Source organism: Triturus cristatus, chromosome 11, assembly GCF_964204655.1.
Source record: "Triturus cristatus chromosome 11, aTriCri1.1, whole genome shotgun sequence".
In the NCBI taxonomy this organism is placed as follows: domain Eukaryota; kingdom Metazoa; phylum Chordata; class Amphibia; order Caudata; family Salamandridae; genus Triturus; species Triturus cristatus.
Genome location: NC_140594.1, coordinates 814,984,891 through 814,999,910, shown reverse-complemented (window position 1 = coordinate 814,999,910; position 15,020 = coordinate 814,984,891). Strand labels below are relative to the sequence as shown.

Genomic DNA, 15,020 nt, shown 5'->3' with positions numbered 1-15,020 from the left:
CTTCTTCGCATTGATATGCAGTCCCGCCTGCTGGAGGGAGCCTAATACTTCGCGTATATCCTCTAGATGGCGTTCCCAGGAGGGACTATGGATGACGATATCGTCAAGGTATGCGGAGGAAAAGGCTTGATGAGGCTTCAGAATGGTGTTCATCAACCTCTGAAAGGTGGCTGGTGCCCCGTGTAACCCAAAGGGAAGGACTGTAAACTCAAAAAGACCGTCAGGTGTGGAGAAGGCGGTCTTTTCCTGATCCGAGGACCATAAAGGTACCTGCCAATAACCTTTGGTTAAGTCAAGCGTGGTTATATATCGAGCCTCCCCCAATCGTTCTACGAGATCTACTCGGGGTATGCGTCCAGTTTTGAGATGGCATTTACTTGTCTGAAGTCAATGCAGAACCGGATCGACCCGTCGGGTTTTGGCACCAGCACTATGGGGGAATTCCAGTTACTTGTTGAGGGACGGATGATTCCCATTTGTAACATCTGTCGTATTTCCTCGGAAACAGCTTGTTTTCGTGAGGCGGGAAGCCGATGTGGCCTCTGTCTTACTATCTTCCCTGCTTTTGTCTCGATACAGTGTTCAATAAGATCGGTTTTCCCAGGTTGGTCTGAGAAAAGGGTTTGGAAGCCGGTTAGTATGTGCAACAATTCATCCCTTTGGTGTGGGGTTAAGGTTTCGTTAATGGGCAGGTGAGAGAGAGTGCAGGGGTCCGTAGGTAAGGTCTGTACCAGCTGGTTGGGTACGGGTGGGGGCCCCAACCATTTCTTTAATAGATTGATGTGGTATGTCTGAACCTTTTTCGGACCAAGGCGGACTCGATAGATGGTGGCTCCTAGGGTGGCTACGACCTCAAAGGGTCCCTTCCATTCCGTTTTAACGAAAGAAAGGGAGGAGGGTATACGGACCAACGCCCAATCCCCCACCCTCAGGGTTCGTAGCTTTTTTTCCCTTTTCATACTGCCGTTTTTGCAGGGTCTGTTTCCTGTCCAAATTGGCGTGGGCTAAGTCCCGAAGTTTACCTATTTTCGCCCGCAAGTGCTGGGTGTATTCTAGCAGGTCTTGTGTGTCGTTTTGTCCTTTTTCCCAGGCTTCCCTGGTCATTTCTAGAAGCGTCCGGGGTTGTCTTCCATAAAGCAGTTCAAAGAAAGAACACCCTAAACTGCTCTGTACTTGACCCCGGATAACAAAAAGGGCAAGGGGAAGCAGGCGGTCCCAATCCTTTCCCTCCCCAGACAAGAGTTTTTTTAATGTGAGTTTCAGGGTCCCGTTATACCTTTCTACTAGGCCATCGGTTTGAGGATGGTAGACCGAGGTTTTTATGTGTCGTACATCTAGGGTTTTACATATTTGGGCCATCAATTTGGAGACAAACGGGGTGCCTTGATCGGTTAGGATTTGGCGAGGGAATCCCACCCTAGAGAAGTACTCTATTAGTTTATCCGAGATGTTTGTGGTGGTGGGGGCTCGGAGGGGAAATGCATCAGGAAAACGGGTACAGTAGCCTACCAATACCAGCACGTACTGACATCCCTTCCGGGAGCGGGGAAGGGGTCCGATGAGGTCCATCCCTACCCTGTCAAAGGGTTGTCCAATTATAGGCAGGGGTTGTAGAGGGGCTTGTGGGGGAGTATAGGGATTTGTTTTCTGGCATATGGGACATTCGCTACAGTATTTCCTGGTTTGTGCGTATATACCGGGCCAGTAGAAAAGACGTAGGAGTCCTTGGGTAGTTTTCTCAGCCCCATGTGACCGGCAAGGAGGTGGGAGTGCGCGAAGAATAGTATTTGTTCGCGAAAGTCCTGAGGGACCAAGAGCTGAGGGTGCTCGCCGGGTCCCGGTAGCCTATACAACAAACCATTGGCGATTTGGAATTTAGGGTAGGACGGGTTTGTGGGTTGTCGGGCTTCCGACCAAGCATGCGTGAGGGAGACGTCGTTGCTTTGTGCCCAATGGAAATCCCTATCGGTCGCCCAGGGTTCTTGTGTTAAAAGTGCACCAGATACAGGGGTGTTTGAGGTGGTCGTCCTCTTCCCTCGCAGCACTTGTTGGAAGAACGAGAGAAAGGTGGGATTGTCGGTACCTATGATCAATTTCTCGGGCAGAGTGTCCAAGACCCCCAACTATCACTGAGGAAGGGACCCCTCTTTTTGGTTGTAAGGTAACCCGTGCTACAGGATAGGGACGGACGTCTCCATGTACACAGCGGATGAGGACCTTCCTGCCAGGGAGAAGTTGGGAAGGGGACACTAAGGAAGTCCGTATCACGGACTGTCGACAACCAGAGTCGAGAAGAGCCTTGACTTGTACCCCATTCAGCCATAAACTTACGTAAAAGGAGGTTCCCACCTCAGCAGTGTACATGAGGTCCTGGGGAAGGTAACTAACGTCCATCGGCTCTTCTGTTTTCTTGTGTGGACAAAACCGAGCAATATGGCCCCACTCCCCACAGTCAAAGCACTGGGGGGCTCTAATAGGGGGCTCGCTTCTTTGGGGTCGTATCTTTTCTGGTTCCTTAATAGGTCGTAGGGGTTTTCTAGGGGCAGGAGCTGGTTTCGGTTTTTCCGGTTCCCAAGGAGAGGTCCGAGGTTGGGCACGGGAAAAGGCGGTTGCTAGTTCTACTGCTTGTTCAGCAGTGAGGTTTGCATGCTGTCGCAACCATCTTTGCGTTGAGAAAGGCAGAGCGTCCAGAAACTGTTCCAATATCACTGCCCCCATGACCTCGTCCTTTGACCGTTCCGCCGGTTTTAACCATTTCTCTGCTGCTAGCTTCAATTTATAGTATAGGGTTTTTGGAGTGTCCGCAGGGGTTCCCTTTTCCTTCCGGAACCGTAGTCGGTAGGCTTCCGTATCCAGGCCTAAGTGATCTAGAATGAGGGTCTTAAAGTCTTCATAGGGGGTGACCCCACTAGCATTTGCCACCTGGTACGCCGCTTGTGCTTCCCCTGTCAAAAGGGGAGCCAAATAAAACGGCCATTTGCTTACAGGCCATCCTGAGGCCCGGACAGCCCTCTCGAAATTCAATAGGAACGCGTCCGGGTCTTCTCCGGGCACGTACTTCTGTAATGACACCGTGGGAAGGGCGGATACCCCCTTGGATAGCCTGTGGCCCGTGGAGGTTGAGGCAGGGTCTTCCACTACTTTTATCAGGGTCTCCATCTGAGCCTTCATAAGGTCCTTGAAGGCATCTCTATCGGCCTGCGCGGAGGTCAGTTGCCGCTCCACAGCCCATTCGAGCTTCTTCTGGCCCTCGACGATGTGCTGTATAAGATTCTCCATGGGGAACTTATGTGCAAGAGGTCAAAGTTTCCGGCATTCTCCACCATGTGTCGGAGGGTAGAAGAAGGGAACCAGCAGAGAATGATTATTCGTGAGGTATTATTTATTGTAACGTGGTGCGGTCCAAAACATATAACAAGAGAGTCTTTTCCTCCGGTAAAACACTCGGTCAGCAAACAGGTTTCTCCACCATATGCTTTTTTTCTTCCGGGACAACTCGTCCGGTGTAAAGCTTGGTTGTCAGCTTGGGCTCCCAGGCATAAATAAAAGAAAAAGGAGACCCGTTTCAGTGTTTCGGCCTCTTGCCGTAGTGTCAGGGGAATAGGGGTGAGGAGGTATTCCACCGGGTTACCCAATATGGGAGAATGTGAGGGGGGGGGTCCGTCACCAACAGAAAGGAGTCTGGGGTCGCTTTGTTATCGGCTTCGAGGGCGGTCTGCGCAGAAGAAGGCGTCCCTCTACCCCGGCTTTCCGGACTCCCCGCCCGCCTCCCACGACCCTCGCAAGCGCTGCCGCACCTGGCTGAGCCACGTCCCCCCCGGGGAGTGGCTGGGCGAAGAGCAGGATCGTTGGCCTCCTGGCTTGCCGGTCTTCGGTTCCACGGTCGTCTGCTCGCTCTTCGGATCTCTCTCTGTCTTCTCCTCCGCTCGTCCCACGCCTGTCTCCTTCGGGATACTTCCGTCTTCCTCTTCTGTCCGCCAATCCTTATCGGGCAAAGGCGCTCTGTGGGTCCGCCCCCAAATGCTCGTCACGGGAGGTTCCTCCTCAGTCTTAAAGGGCCAGCGGCCCGCAACAGGGAAGTGTGTCGGTCCTGCTGAGGCGGTTTCCCAGTCCAGGGGCTGAAACGGCAAAGAAGGGGTGGTATTGTCACCTAGGGCCGGATTCGGTTCTTGGAGGGTCGGACTCCGACACTCTCTTTAGCTCGCACTCTTTCGCTCGCACTCTTTCGCTCGCACTCTCTTTCGCTCGCACTCTCTTTCGCTCGCACTCTCTTTCGCTCGCACTCTCTTTCGCTCGCACTCTCTTTCGCTCGCACTCTCTTTCGCTCGCACTCTTTCGCTCGCACTCTTTCGCTCGCACTCTTTCGCTCGCACTCTTTCGCTCGCACTCTTTCGCTCGCACTCTTTCGCTCGCACTCTTTCGCTCGCACTCTTTCGCTCGCACTCTTTTGCTCGCACTCTTTTGCTCGCACTCTTTTGCTCGCACTCTTTTGCTCGCACTCTTTTGCTCGCACTCTTTTGCTCGCGCTCTTTTGCTCGCGCTCTTTTGCTCGCGCTCTTTTGCTCGCGCTCTTTTGCTCGCGCTCTTTTGCTCGCGCTCTTTTGCTCGCGCTCTTTTGCTCGCGCTCTTTCGCTCGCGCTCTTTCGCTCGCGCTCTTTCGCTCGCGCTCTTTTGCTCGCGCTCTTTTGCTCGCGCTCTTTTGCGCGCGCTCTTTTGCGCGCGCTCTTTTGCGCGCGCTCTTTTGCTCGCGCTCTTTCGCTCGCGCTCTTTCGCTCGCGCTCTTTTGCTCGCGCTCTTTTGCTCGCGCTCTTTTGCGCGCGCTCTTTTGCGCGCGCTCTTTTGCGCGCGCTCTTTTGCGCGCGCTCTTTCGCGCGCGCGCACTCTTTCGCTCGCGCGCGCTCTTTCGCTCGCGCGCACTCTTTCGCTCGCACTCATGCCTCTCCTCTCCCCCGTGCCTCTCCTCTCCCCCGTGCCTCTCCTCTCCCCCGTGCCTCTCCTCTCCCCCGTGCCTCTCCTCTCCCCCGTGCCTCTCCTCTCCCCCGTGCCTCTCCTCTCCCCCGTGCCTCTCCTCTCCCCCGTGCCTCTCCTCTCCCCCGTGCCTCTCCTCTCCCCCGTGCCTCTCCTCTCCCCCGTGCCTCTCCTCTCCCCCGTGCCTCTCCTCTCCCCCGTGCCTCTCCTCTCCCTTGTGCCTCTCCTCTCCCCCGTGCCTCTCCTCTGCCCCATATGCCTCTCCGCTGCCCCATATGCCTCTCCGCTGCCCCATATGCCTCTCCGCTGCCCCATATGCCTCTCCGCTGCCCCATATGCCTCTCCGCTGCCCCATATGCCTCTCCGCTGCCCCATATGCCTCTCCGCTGCCCCATATGCCTCTCCGCTGCCCCATATGCCTCTCCGCTGCCCCATATGCCTCTCCGCTGCCCCATATGCCTCTCCGCTGCCCCATATGCCTCTCCGCTGCCCCATATGCCTCTCCGCTGCCCCATATGCCTCTCCGCTGCCCCATATGCCTCTCCGCTGCCCCATATGCCTCTCCGCTGCCCCATATGCCTCTCCGCTGCCCCATATGCCTCTCCGCTGCCCCATATGCCTCTCCGCTGCCCCATATGCCTCTCCGCTGCCCCATATGCCTCTCCGCTGCCCCATATGCCTCTCCGCTGCCCCATATGCCTCTCCGCTGCCCCATATGCCTCTCCGCTGCCCCATATGCCTCTCCGCTGCCCCATATGCCTCTCCGCTGCCCCATATGCCTCTCCGCTGCCCCATATGCCTCTCCGCTGCCCCATATGCCTCTCCGCTGCCCCATATGCCTCTCCGCTGCCCCATATGCCTCTCCGCTGCCCCATATGCCTCTCCGCTGCCCCATATGCCTCTCCGCTGCCCCATATGCCTCTCCGCTGCCCCATATGCCTCTCCGCTGCCCCATATGCCTCTCCGCTGCCCCATATGCCTCTCCGCTGCCCCATATGCCTCTCCGCTGCCCCATATGCCTCTCCGCTGCCCCCCATATGCCTCTCCGCTGCCCCCCATATGCCTCTCCGCTGCCCCCCATATGCCTCTCCGCTGCCCCCCATATGCCTCTCCGCTGCCCCCCATATGCCTCTCCGCTGCCCCCCATATGCCTCTCCGCTGCCCCCCATATGCCTCTCCGCTGCCCCCCATATGCCTCTCCGCTGCCCCCCATATGCCTCTCCGCTGCCCCCATATGCCTCTCCGCTGCCCCCCATATGCCTCTCCGCTGCCCCCCATATGCCTCTCCGCTGCCCCCCATATGCCACTCCGCTGCCCCCCATATGCCACTCCGCTGCCCCCCATATGCCTCTCCGCTGCCCCCCATATGCCTCTCCGCTGCCCCCCATATGCCTCTCCGCTGCCCCCCATATGCCTCTCCGCTGCCCCCCATATGCCTCTCCGCTGCCCCCCATATGCCTCTCCGCTGCCCCCCATATGCCTCTCCGCTGCCCCCCATATGCCTCTCCGCTGCCCCCCATATGCCTCTCCGCTGCCCCCCATATGCCTCTCCGCTGCCCCCCATATGCCTCTCCGCTGCCCCCCATATGCCTCTCCACTCCCCCCCCAATGCCTCTCCACTCCTCCCAACAGTGCCGCTCCACTCCTCCCAACAGTGCCGCTCCACTCCTCCCAACAGTGCCGCTCCAATCCCCCCAAGCCTCCCCAATCCCCCAATTAACCTCCACCCTCCCAATGCCTTTCCACACCACTTCTCTACGCCACCCTGCCCTACCCCATTCTACATAATGCCACACCACTCCACTGTACGCCACACTCCTCTACCTTCCTTTTCGCCACACCATTAACTTTTAGCCATGCTGAGCAGCAGCCACGCTGCTGTACAAGATAGATGGATATTAGCGAAGCCAGTGGCTCTCACATAGGTGATACATATTGGGCTTTGCTAATGCTTGTTGTCTTTAAGCTATTGACAGCAGATTGTGCTGTTGGGCGGGCCTACCAGTGAATACCGTCTCTCTGCATAGTTTGTGAAATGGCACACAGTCAGCAGCTCCTTCTGTTCCACGTTGTTGCTCAGCTTATGTCAGTATTGCACAATCTAACACGTGAATCTCATGCAAAGCAATTCGACACTACAGCTCATGTTTTTCTCCATAACTTGGGCTTTCTGTACATGTTCTCACTTTATAGGCCTACCTTGCCTCAGGAAAAAGTTTGAAAGGTACGATGCATCTGTTAGCTTGAGCATTTTATCAGGCAACTCCTCCAAAATGTATCCAAGTTAATATATGTTCCCCTTCTGCTACCTCACTTTTTTTTAACAGTATTTTTATACGCAAATCAATTATAAGATTGCCTATTTTTGACGTAGCCTGTTAGCTAGGTAGTGTTCCACCGGTTATTTTGAAACTGAGGTTAATGACCGGCGTTCTGATTGGGACATATACTGGTCGTCTCCACAGAATGTTTGATTGAAGCGCTTTCTCTTCCCTATCCGTTTTCATTGGAAAATAAGATGCCATAATTGCTTTTCCTTTCGGTCAGCTCCTTTTTTCTCTCCGTATTGTACATGCTATAGAGCACCAGTGAGCCTTGAATACCCTGCGAGATTTTATGCCAAGAACTGTTTTGAGAAATAGAAGTAAACTGTCCAGCGATAATTGGCTTCCATATGTACCTTTTGGTGCGGAGTCCATGTAATTCAAGAAATGCAATTCGAAAAGAGGTAACTTTATCTGAACATAGGATTTCTTAGCATACAATCGTAAAACCGTATCAGTTAGGCTTGGAAACTTTTGCCCAAACTGATCTAATTATGCTGTTTTATTGAAATCTGCTTTTTTCCTACCTTCTTCAATGGTGTTTGGGGCTCCTGTTTTATTCTATGTTATTGACAGTTGTGTAGCACTCCTACATTGTTTTAGCCAAAAAATGCTTCCCGCAGTCCCACTGACTTTCCAAGGTAGTTCCAACGTCATTCCAAGATTATCATTGTAGGCCAAAGTGTGATTTGGCTGGTATTGTCGGTCGCTCTGTCTGTCTGTCTTGGTCAGTTTTTCAAATAACTCCATTGGCTCCCCCTGTCAGAATGCGCCATGTTTAAAACTGCATCTTTTATAGAGCCATCACAACCAGTATCCCTTCTTATCTTGTGTCAAGCTCACCGTCTCTGGAGGATCTAGGAATGTTCCCTGCCAGGACTCCTTCAGACTGTAGACTAAGAAGTATAAAAAAGAAAATAATGAAGTAGACTTTTTCCAGATCCCATCAGGACCACTCCGAAGCTGCTCAGATTTAGAAAATAGTTGAATAAGTGTCTCTTTAAAGGGCACAGTATCAGTATATAACAACAATACACTTAAGCTACCAGAATCCAGCAACTTCTTCTATCACTAGTTGACTGTATGCTTGCATTTGACCATGTACAGCACTCATCTATATTAGGCTGGGTCTACAATGTACAAATATCACATATATATACCCAGGGGCGTCATGAAGCCCCACTTTAGTAGTTTGAGCTTGGTGGTTCCCATTGGGAAGTATAGTCTATCTGACATAAAATATTTACTGTGTAGTTTGTTTGCCTTTATTCCATTTGGAGACACTGGTATGGAAAGCATGGTGGAGCAGCAGCAAAGAGAAAAAATGCTAAACAATGCATTTAAGTGGATAGAGTGTTGGATGGAGGGATGAAGGTATGCATGAGTGGATAGCATGAGTGGATAGCATCGGAGCTGAGCAGAATATAAGATTAGTGACAAAGTGCTCCAGTGCAACACATACATACAATAAATATTTACAAGGCAACACAAAAGAAAAAAACATACACAAAGGATAAAGCTTCTTTAGGAGAATTTAAAAAAAACAAAAAATATACACAAAAAAAAGCTAACCAGGCATTTTTTTAAAATGCTGTCACAGAATGACACAAAATATTCGGGAAACATACTGAGGAAAAAAAAGTGCAGGCTTATATTGGGAAAAACTACAGGTTTTAAGAATTGGTCCTAGATGTTTACGTCTAAACAATAATATTTACAGAAAAAGGAGTAACCTTTCCCAACCATTGTTTACATAAATAAAAGATATGGCTCCGCACCTTTAACAGTTTGAATAGTGACCAGCTACCTCAGGTTTGGCTTAAAGATTTCTCTGTCCTCTCTACTAGCAGCTACCCGCCTCAGATGGAGTTTCTCAGCCTTGCCATCCTCCCCTCTTGAGATAGCACAAATGAAGGTAAAAAGATCCGGATGATAGAGAGAATAGATGGAGAAAAGTAATGATGGATGGAGGGGTAGATGCAGGGATGGATGGTTGGATAGCCTCGATGGGAATGATGGATTCATGAAGAGAAAGGAGGATGAGGGAGAGAAGGGACAGAGATTGATGGATCGGCAAATTCATTGAGAATGCAGGTACAGAAGGCAGAATTTTACCGTAGTGCTTTCAGGAGTTCCTAAGGAAAACTTGCCTCACTCATTTAGTGCCTTTTGGGACAGGGTTAAAAGTGGGGGGTATTTTTTTTTCTAGCTACTCCCGTTGTATACCAGACTGCTTCTTATTCATAAAGCTGTGGATCTTAGTTTTAAATCGGAGTACATACACAGAGCTTCACCAGTTGCATACACATCTTCTGAATTAATAGACATCTCAGTGCCAGTCGCATGAAGATGTTGTGTTGGGTAGGAAGGTGGTCTGTTATAGAGTTCTGTTATTAGTTTCTGTTCGATATTAATATGTGCCATCTCGTGGTGGGAAGTTCTCTTAAGAGAGTGGAGGTTGGTAGCTTTAAGACTTATCTGTGCTGTATAGCATGTATGACTGATATTCTTTGTTATATGTTCAGTTAATTTAGTACTGTTGCCTTAAGCAATCTCTAATTCTTCATAGTTTCCAAACATTGCTAATCTTTTCTTACTTGGTGAATTTATATTTTGATGGACGTGATTGATTGTATGGTGTTAGTCAGTGACTTGAACAGGACAATTAATATTTTTGCGCAGGTGAGATCCTTACATGCCTTGATTGTGTGCTTTGATGTCGCTGTGCTGGGTTTATTTGGTATAGAAATCCAGTTTTAGAACTGTCTAATGATATCCAACTTCATAACCTTTTTGAAAATCCCACGGAGAGAATATTGGCTTTAGAGAGCCCACCGTTACAAGTGAGTATTTCCTTGGTCTTCGTCTGTTTTCTTTGCTGACTTGTGCTGTCTACCTTTGTCCTTTCTGTTTGAACATTTTGCCATCTTTACTACTTTTTCTTTACATTTCTTTGCATTTTCTTTTCTGTTAACTTAATCCTCACACTATTTCGGGCTGTCCCAGCGTTCAGAACGCTTTCATCCAGCTGCAGCATTGGCGATTTCACTGCGGCATTGTCACGCCAGGCTGCGCACAGTAAGTTTGTTTTCTCATTGTGTTGAAATTTTTGCTTTGGCTTGTACGTTGTAGCCATCTGATTTGTTAAGCTGGTGAAAATTTAGTAGTGGGCATTTTTTGCAACTGTCATACATTTTCATCAGCTCTTTCATTTGTTTATTTCCATAAGATAATTTTCCTTCTCTAATTGTTAAACATCAAGCTGCATATGTGTGCAAGGAGGGAGAGGGGATTCTGGCATTTGGTAGTGAGTCACTCCACTGCAGCAAACTATGTAAATAGAATAACGTGGATGACTGCCATGCCCGCCACTATTTTAGACATATTTGCCTCAACCTGATGCTCAGTTGTATACTCACGTTTTTGCAATTGCTTGATGTATCATTTTATTCATTTATTTTCTTTTTAAAATGCATTTTGTTTCCTTTTACTGTGCTGACTTACATTAAGCTACAAGTTTAGCTGTTGCTTAGCTTCCATGAGTAGCCTTACTCTTGCACTCCAATTTATTTTAATTTCAGGTCTACTCTAGCTGTTGGCAGATCTTTTGGTACTCTTTCTTTAAAATAAATAAATATATATATATATATATATATATATATATATATATATATATATATATATATATATATATATATATATATATATATATATATACATATATATATATATATATATATATATAGCTAGCTATGGGTCCACCCCGTAGGAGTATGCATCTTCGCCTGTTTTGTGTATCGTCCCGTTTCCTGTAGAGTGCATTCTTTGCAATGCATAAGTGACTATTTTGTATCTAGCTACACATGGGGTGGCTAACTTCTCCTCGGGCTGACTAGACTGGTCAGACCCCATTCGTCCATCCTCTGCCCGGTGTGCTACTCACAAAGTGAGCCGCCTTGGCTGCTCCTTTACCACTCTTACAGGGAGTGCACCTCTCCACTGCCACAAGAGTGCTACACAGAGTGAGTTCATCCGGTGGATCCACCCCCCCCCCTCCTCTTGCAGGTGTGGGAACCCTACCCTATAGTTCAGTCTTTTGCAGTGATGGCAGTGTCCCTGAAGAGCAAGTCTTTGATGTCCAATATATTGAGTCCTACAGCAAGAAATTTGGCCAATGAAGGCAGACTGATACTTTCCTTGCAAACTATAGATTTCATTTTATGACGTAAGTTAGACTGCTACTGCACCTTGTTCAAGACTCTACCTATGAGTAATTTAAGTTTATGCATGTCCTAAACAAAAAAGCAGCTGAGCAGAAATTGCTGATGTTACAGGACCTAATTGATGCTGCCACCCATTACCATTACCAAAACTGATTGATCATAGGTAAATGGGGGGTAAGTTCCTTGTGACTGCAGTTGCTGTTATTTTTTAGTTATAGTAGTGATTCTTTAATTCAGAGTTGAGATTTATCGTAAGGTGATTTCAGAAGTACAGAGTTCCTTCTACATACTCTCTGATTCTTTCTATTTGTGGTCTAAGACCGCTCGTTTTGAAGGGTTTATTAGGGAATCCGAAGAGTTTTGTTACTTTGTCTCGTAGGTAACCTCTGAGTTACTATATTTTTTGTTTGTACCATTTACATATGGCAAACGCGTAGTACTACATCATATGAATTGTTGACAGCACATTTTGTATTGTTTCTCATTGTTCATCCACCTCACTTGCACAAATCTGTAGTTGCTGTGTTTCCGTTTATATATGATCAGATCAATTTCTTTAACCAATTTAGCTAACACAATTGTGCATAGTTTGCTTTAGTACTTTTAAGATTATCTTACTATACGTATCAGCCAATATTTTTTGACCTGCAAGAGTAATTTTGCTCATTTGAGCTTTGTCTCCTTTGTAACCTAGTAAGGCTATTCTGATTCACCAAATGTAATGTAAATTAGCCATGTGATAAAATAGTAGGTTGTGTTTTTAATAAGTATACAAATATCAAACTGAAGTGCTGTAATTCAGAGGTAATACCCCAGTAGAAAAAATGTAGTTCTTGAAGTCACTAGTAACTGCATACCATCCATGCATTATGGGCAGCTGCCTTATCTTGCATTCTTGGAGTTTTTCAAATTTCTTCAGTTTGCATGCTGAGGTATACTTGGAAATTCACTAGATTATTAAGTGGTCTCTTGTTGCCTCCCTGACTCTTAACCAAGCTCCTCTCACTGAATACAGTGATTCTCAGAGTTAGAGGCATCTGAAGAACAATTTAGCTAGATTATATATTCATGGTTGAAGGCAAGGAGGTACAGCAGCATGTTGGTTAACTCCCTAGTATTGAACTGCAGTGTCACCACAGAGTTCTAATGAACAACTAGAGATGTAACATTTTGTATTCAAGACAAACTTTAGGCACTCCTGAAAGCCATTTTGTTGGGGCTATAGAATTTAAAGGCTTTCCAGAAGAGCAGACGGAAGTAGATAAGCATTGAGATGTTAATGCAGGCATGAAACCAGAGGTTGAACATTTTGAGCGGAGGTGTGAAGTTTTAGTAATTCATGGCATGATGTATTCTTAAAGGGACTTTGTTACTTTTCTAGCCCAGCATGTATGGCACAATGCTAATCCTATACTTAAAAACTCTGCTAGAAAAGCAGACATTTAAGGTGAGCAGTATTAGAGTGTTGGTGGTGTTGTTGTATAGTGCTCTACCTAAAACTTAGGAACTACCACCGAAGATAACTTCTCACTGAAAAAATAAGGGTTAAAGTGATATTGTGAGGTATGCTAATAAGATCTTCGCTTGCATGGAAAAAACTTTAAAAATGCTCTGAAAAAACAAAGGTTAAAGTGACATTATATTTGAATGTTGAAATAAGGTAAAAGCTATTGTTTATACCCTCAACCCCTCTGAACTTCAACAGTTATAGTTTATTAAACTAACTAATACTTGCATCCCTGCCAAGGACTTCTTACGACCTCGCATATTATAGCACTTATGACATCTCAAATGGAAAACATCACTGATGACATCAGTGATAATGTCATAGCCATATACAACATAGAGTTACTGAGTGTGCACATATGGGCCATAGCACGGAAATAAAATAAGCGTTGGAGGCTAGTGGAAGTTCTGCATTTAAAAGTATTATGGAGCACTGTTAATAAATCACTAATGTTTGGTTTGGAAAAGTACTCTGTTAACTCCATGTTACAAGGTAAAGGTTGAGTCTACCTGATGTGGATTGCAGGGATATGTCTGAAAGTAGATTGTGGTTTAAAGACCAAGCCTGTTCTATATAAATCTGTGAGAGCGTCCAAATCTGCTGTTGACAATACAGTAACCCCAGTGTGTGCCTATATTAAATAGTTGTACTACAGTGATATAGACAAATTCTACAAGCTGTGCATGTTTACTTCCAGAACTTCTTTAAAGCTATTGAGGCATTGTAGATTCGTGAATAATGTAGGGGCGTCCCACTTAGAGTTGATGCAGCTCGCAATAGTGTTGTAGGCATGTCTGAAAGATTATATGCGGTTATGCCCATCTTAGTAATGTGTGTAGTGTATTTACCGAAGACAGAAGGTGTCTTTAAGGTGGCTGATGTATACCTGTCAACCCCTTGACTTAAAATGGCCAGTTTCGTGTACTCTTTAAGAAGATAATTCCATTAAAGTGAATAGAAAATTGTCCATAGGTGTAGCGTGTTGTTACTTCAAGTCCACAAACCCTGTAGCGTTGTGTGACAATGATTTATGATGTCATCAGTCATCAATACCAGTGATGTAATGTGTGAGATCATATGTAGTGCATGGTGTGGGGTGCAAGTTATAGTTAGCTCAGTAGGAGTTAACTAGTGAAATTCAGAAGTTTTTTTGTTTTTAAATGTTCGCTTTTAACTAATGTCGACACAGAATTATAACTTAACTTTAACGTTTTTTTTTAATAGATAGATACTGTTCAAAACCAAAGCCATTATTCCTAAACTTTAACTGCATTCCTAAACAATTACTGCAGCTCTTCCTGCCTCCCCTTCTTCCATCCGTCCTGTGTCTGTACATCACTCCAAAGGTCAAAGTTGAGTGTTTCTTGATGCGTTATTAGCAATGAGCCTGCTGGCTTGGTTATAAATTAAACCGTGTTCAATCTGTTTCTACAGTGGCTGTTGGTGAGTTATTTTACCGGTCTTTCAGTCACTTTGGTTAGGGCCATAGTTAACTTGAGATTAAGTAATTAATGGTATAATACAAAAAAGTATTGCTGATATCCATAGTGTGCAAAATGCTAGGAAAGGCCTTAGGAATAGGGAGTAGGTTACAGACGTTAAGAGGTTGTGCAATTAGCTACCTCTAGAAGCCAGGATCCATATTAAAGGCCTGTGCTTACGTCATAGATGGTACCGGAGTATTTATAAGAACAGATTAGATTTTCTCTCTCCCATTAAGATGTTTGTGTTGCGCTGAACTCCTAGTCCTAGAGTCCTTCGAGCATTTTTGCAGAGGCGAATTCAAAAGATTGGCAAAAATAAGCATGAAAAAACTTTCTGTAGTAGAGGACAAATCATGCCTCGCAAAAAGGTCACATGGATGGCTAACCCTCAACACGTACTCCAAATTGTCTTCTCAGGGGTACCTAACTTTACCATTCTCTGCACATACTAAACTTCGTTTCTTAAAACTAAGACTGGGAGTACTCAACCTGCTTTGTCACCTGCCGAAGTGGA

General features: G+C 46.9%; 1 protein-coding gene across 8 annotated transcripts in view; it reads left to right on the top strand.

Annotated features, from left to right (window-relative positions):
• The window catches only part of AGFG1 (ArfGAP with FG repeats 1), a 559,380-nt gene that overhangs the window by 254,633 nt on the left and 289,727 nt on the right, over positions 1 to 15,020 (top strand). For 4 of the 8 annotated variants that reach the window (XM_085634546.1, XM_085634544.1, XM_085634545.1 and 1 more), the window contains exon 7: positions 10,299 to 10,370. The exons of the other annotated variants lie outside the window; for them this stretch is intronic. In XM_085634546.1, coding sequence (XP_085490672.1) covers positions 10,299 to 10,370 — 72 coding nt within the window. The remainder of the gene's footprint in view (positions 1 to 10,298; positions 10,371 to 15,020) is intronic. 8 annotated transcript variants of the gene reach the window in all.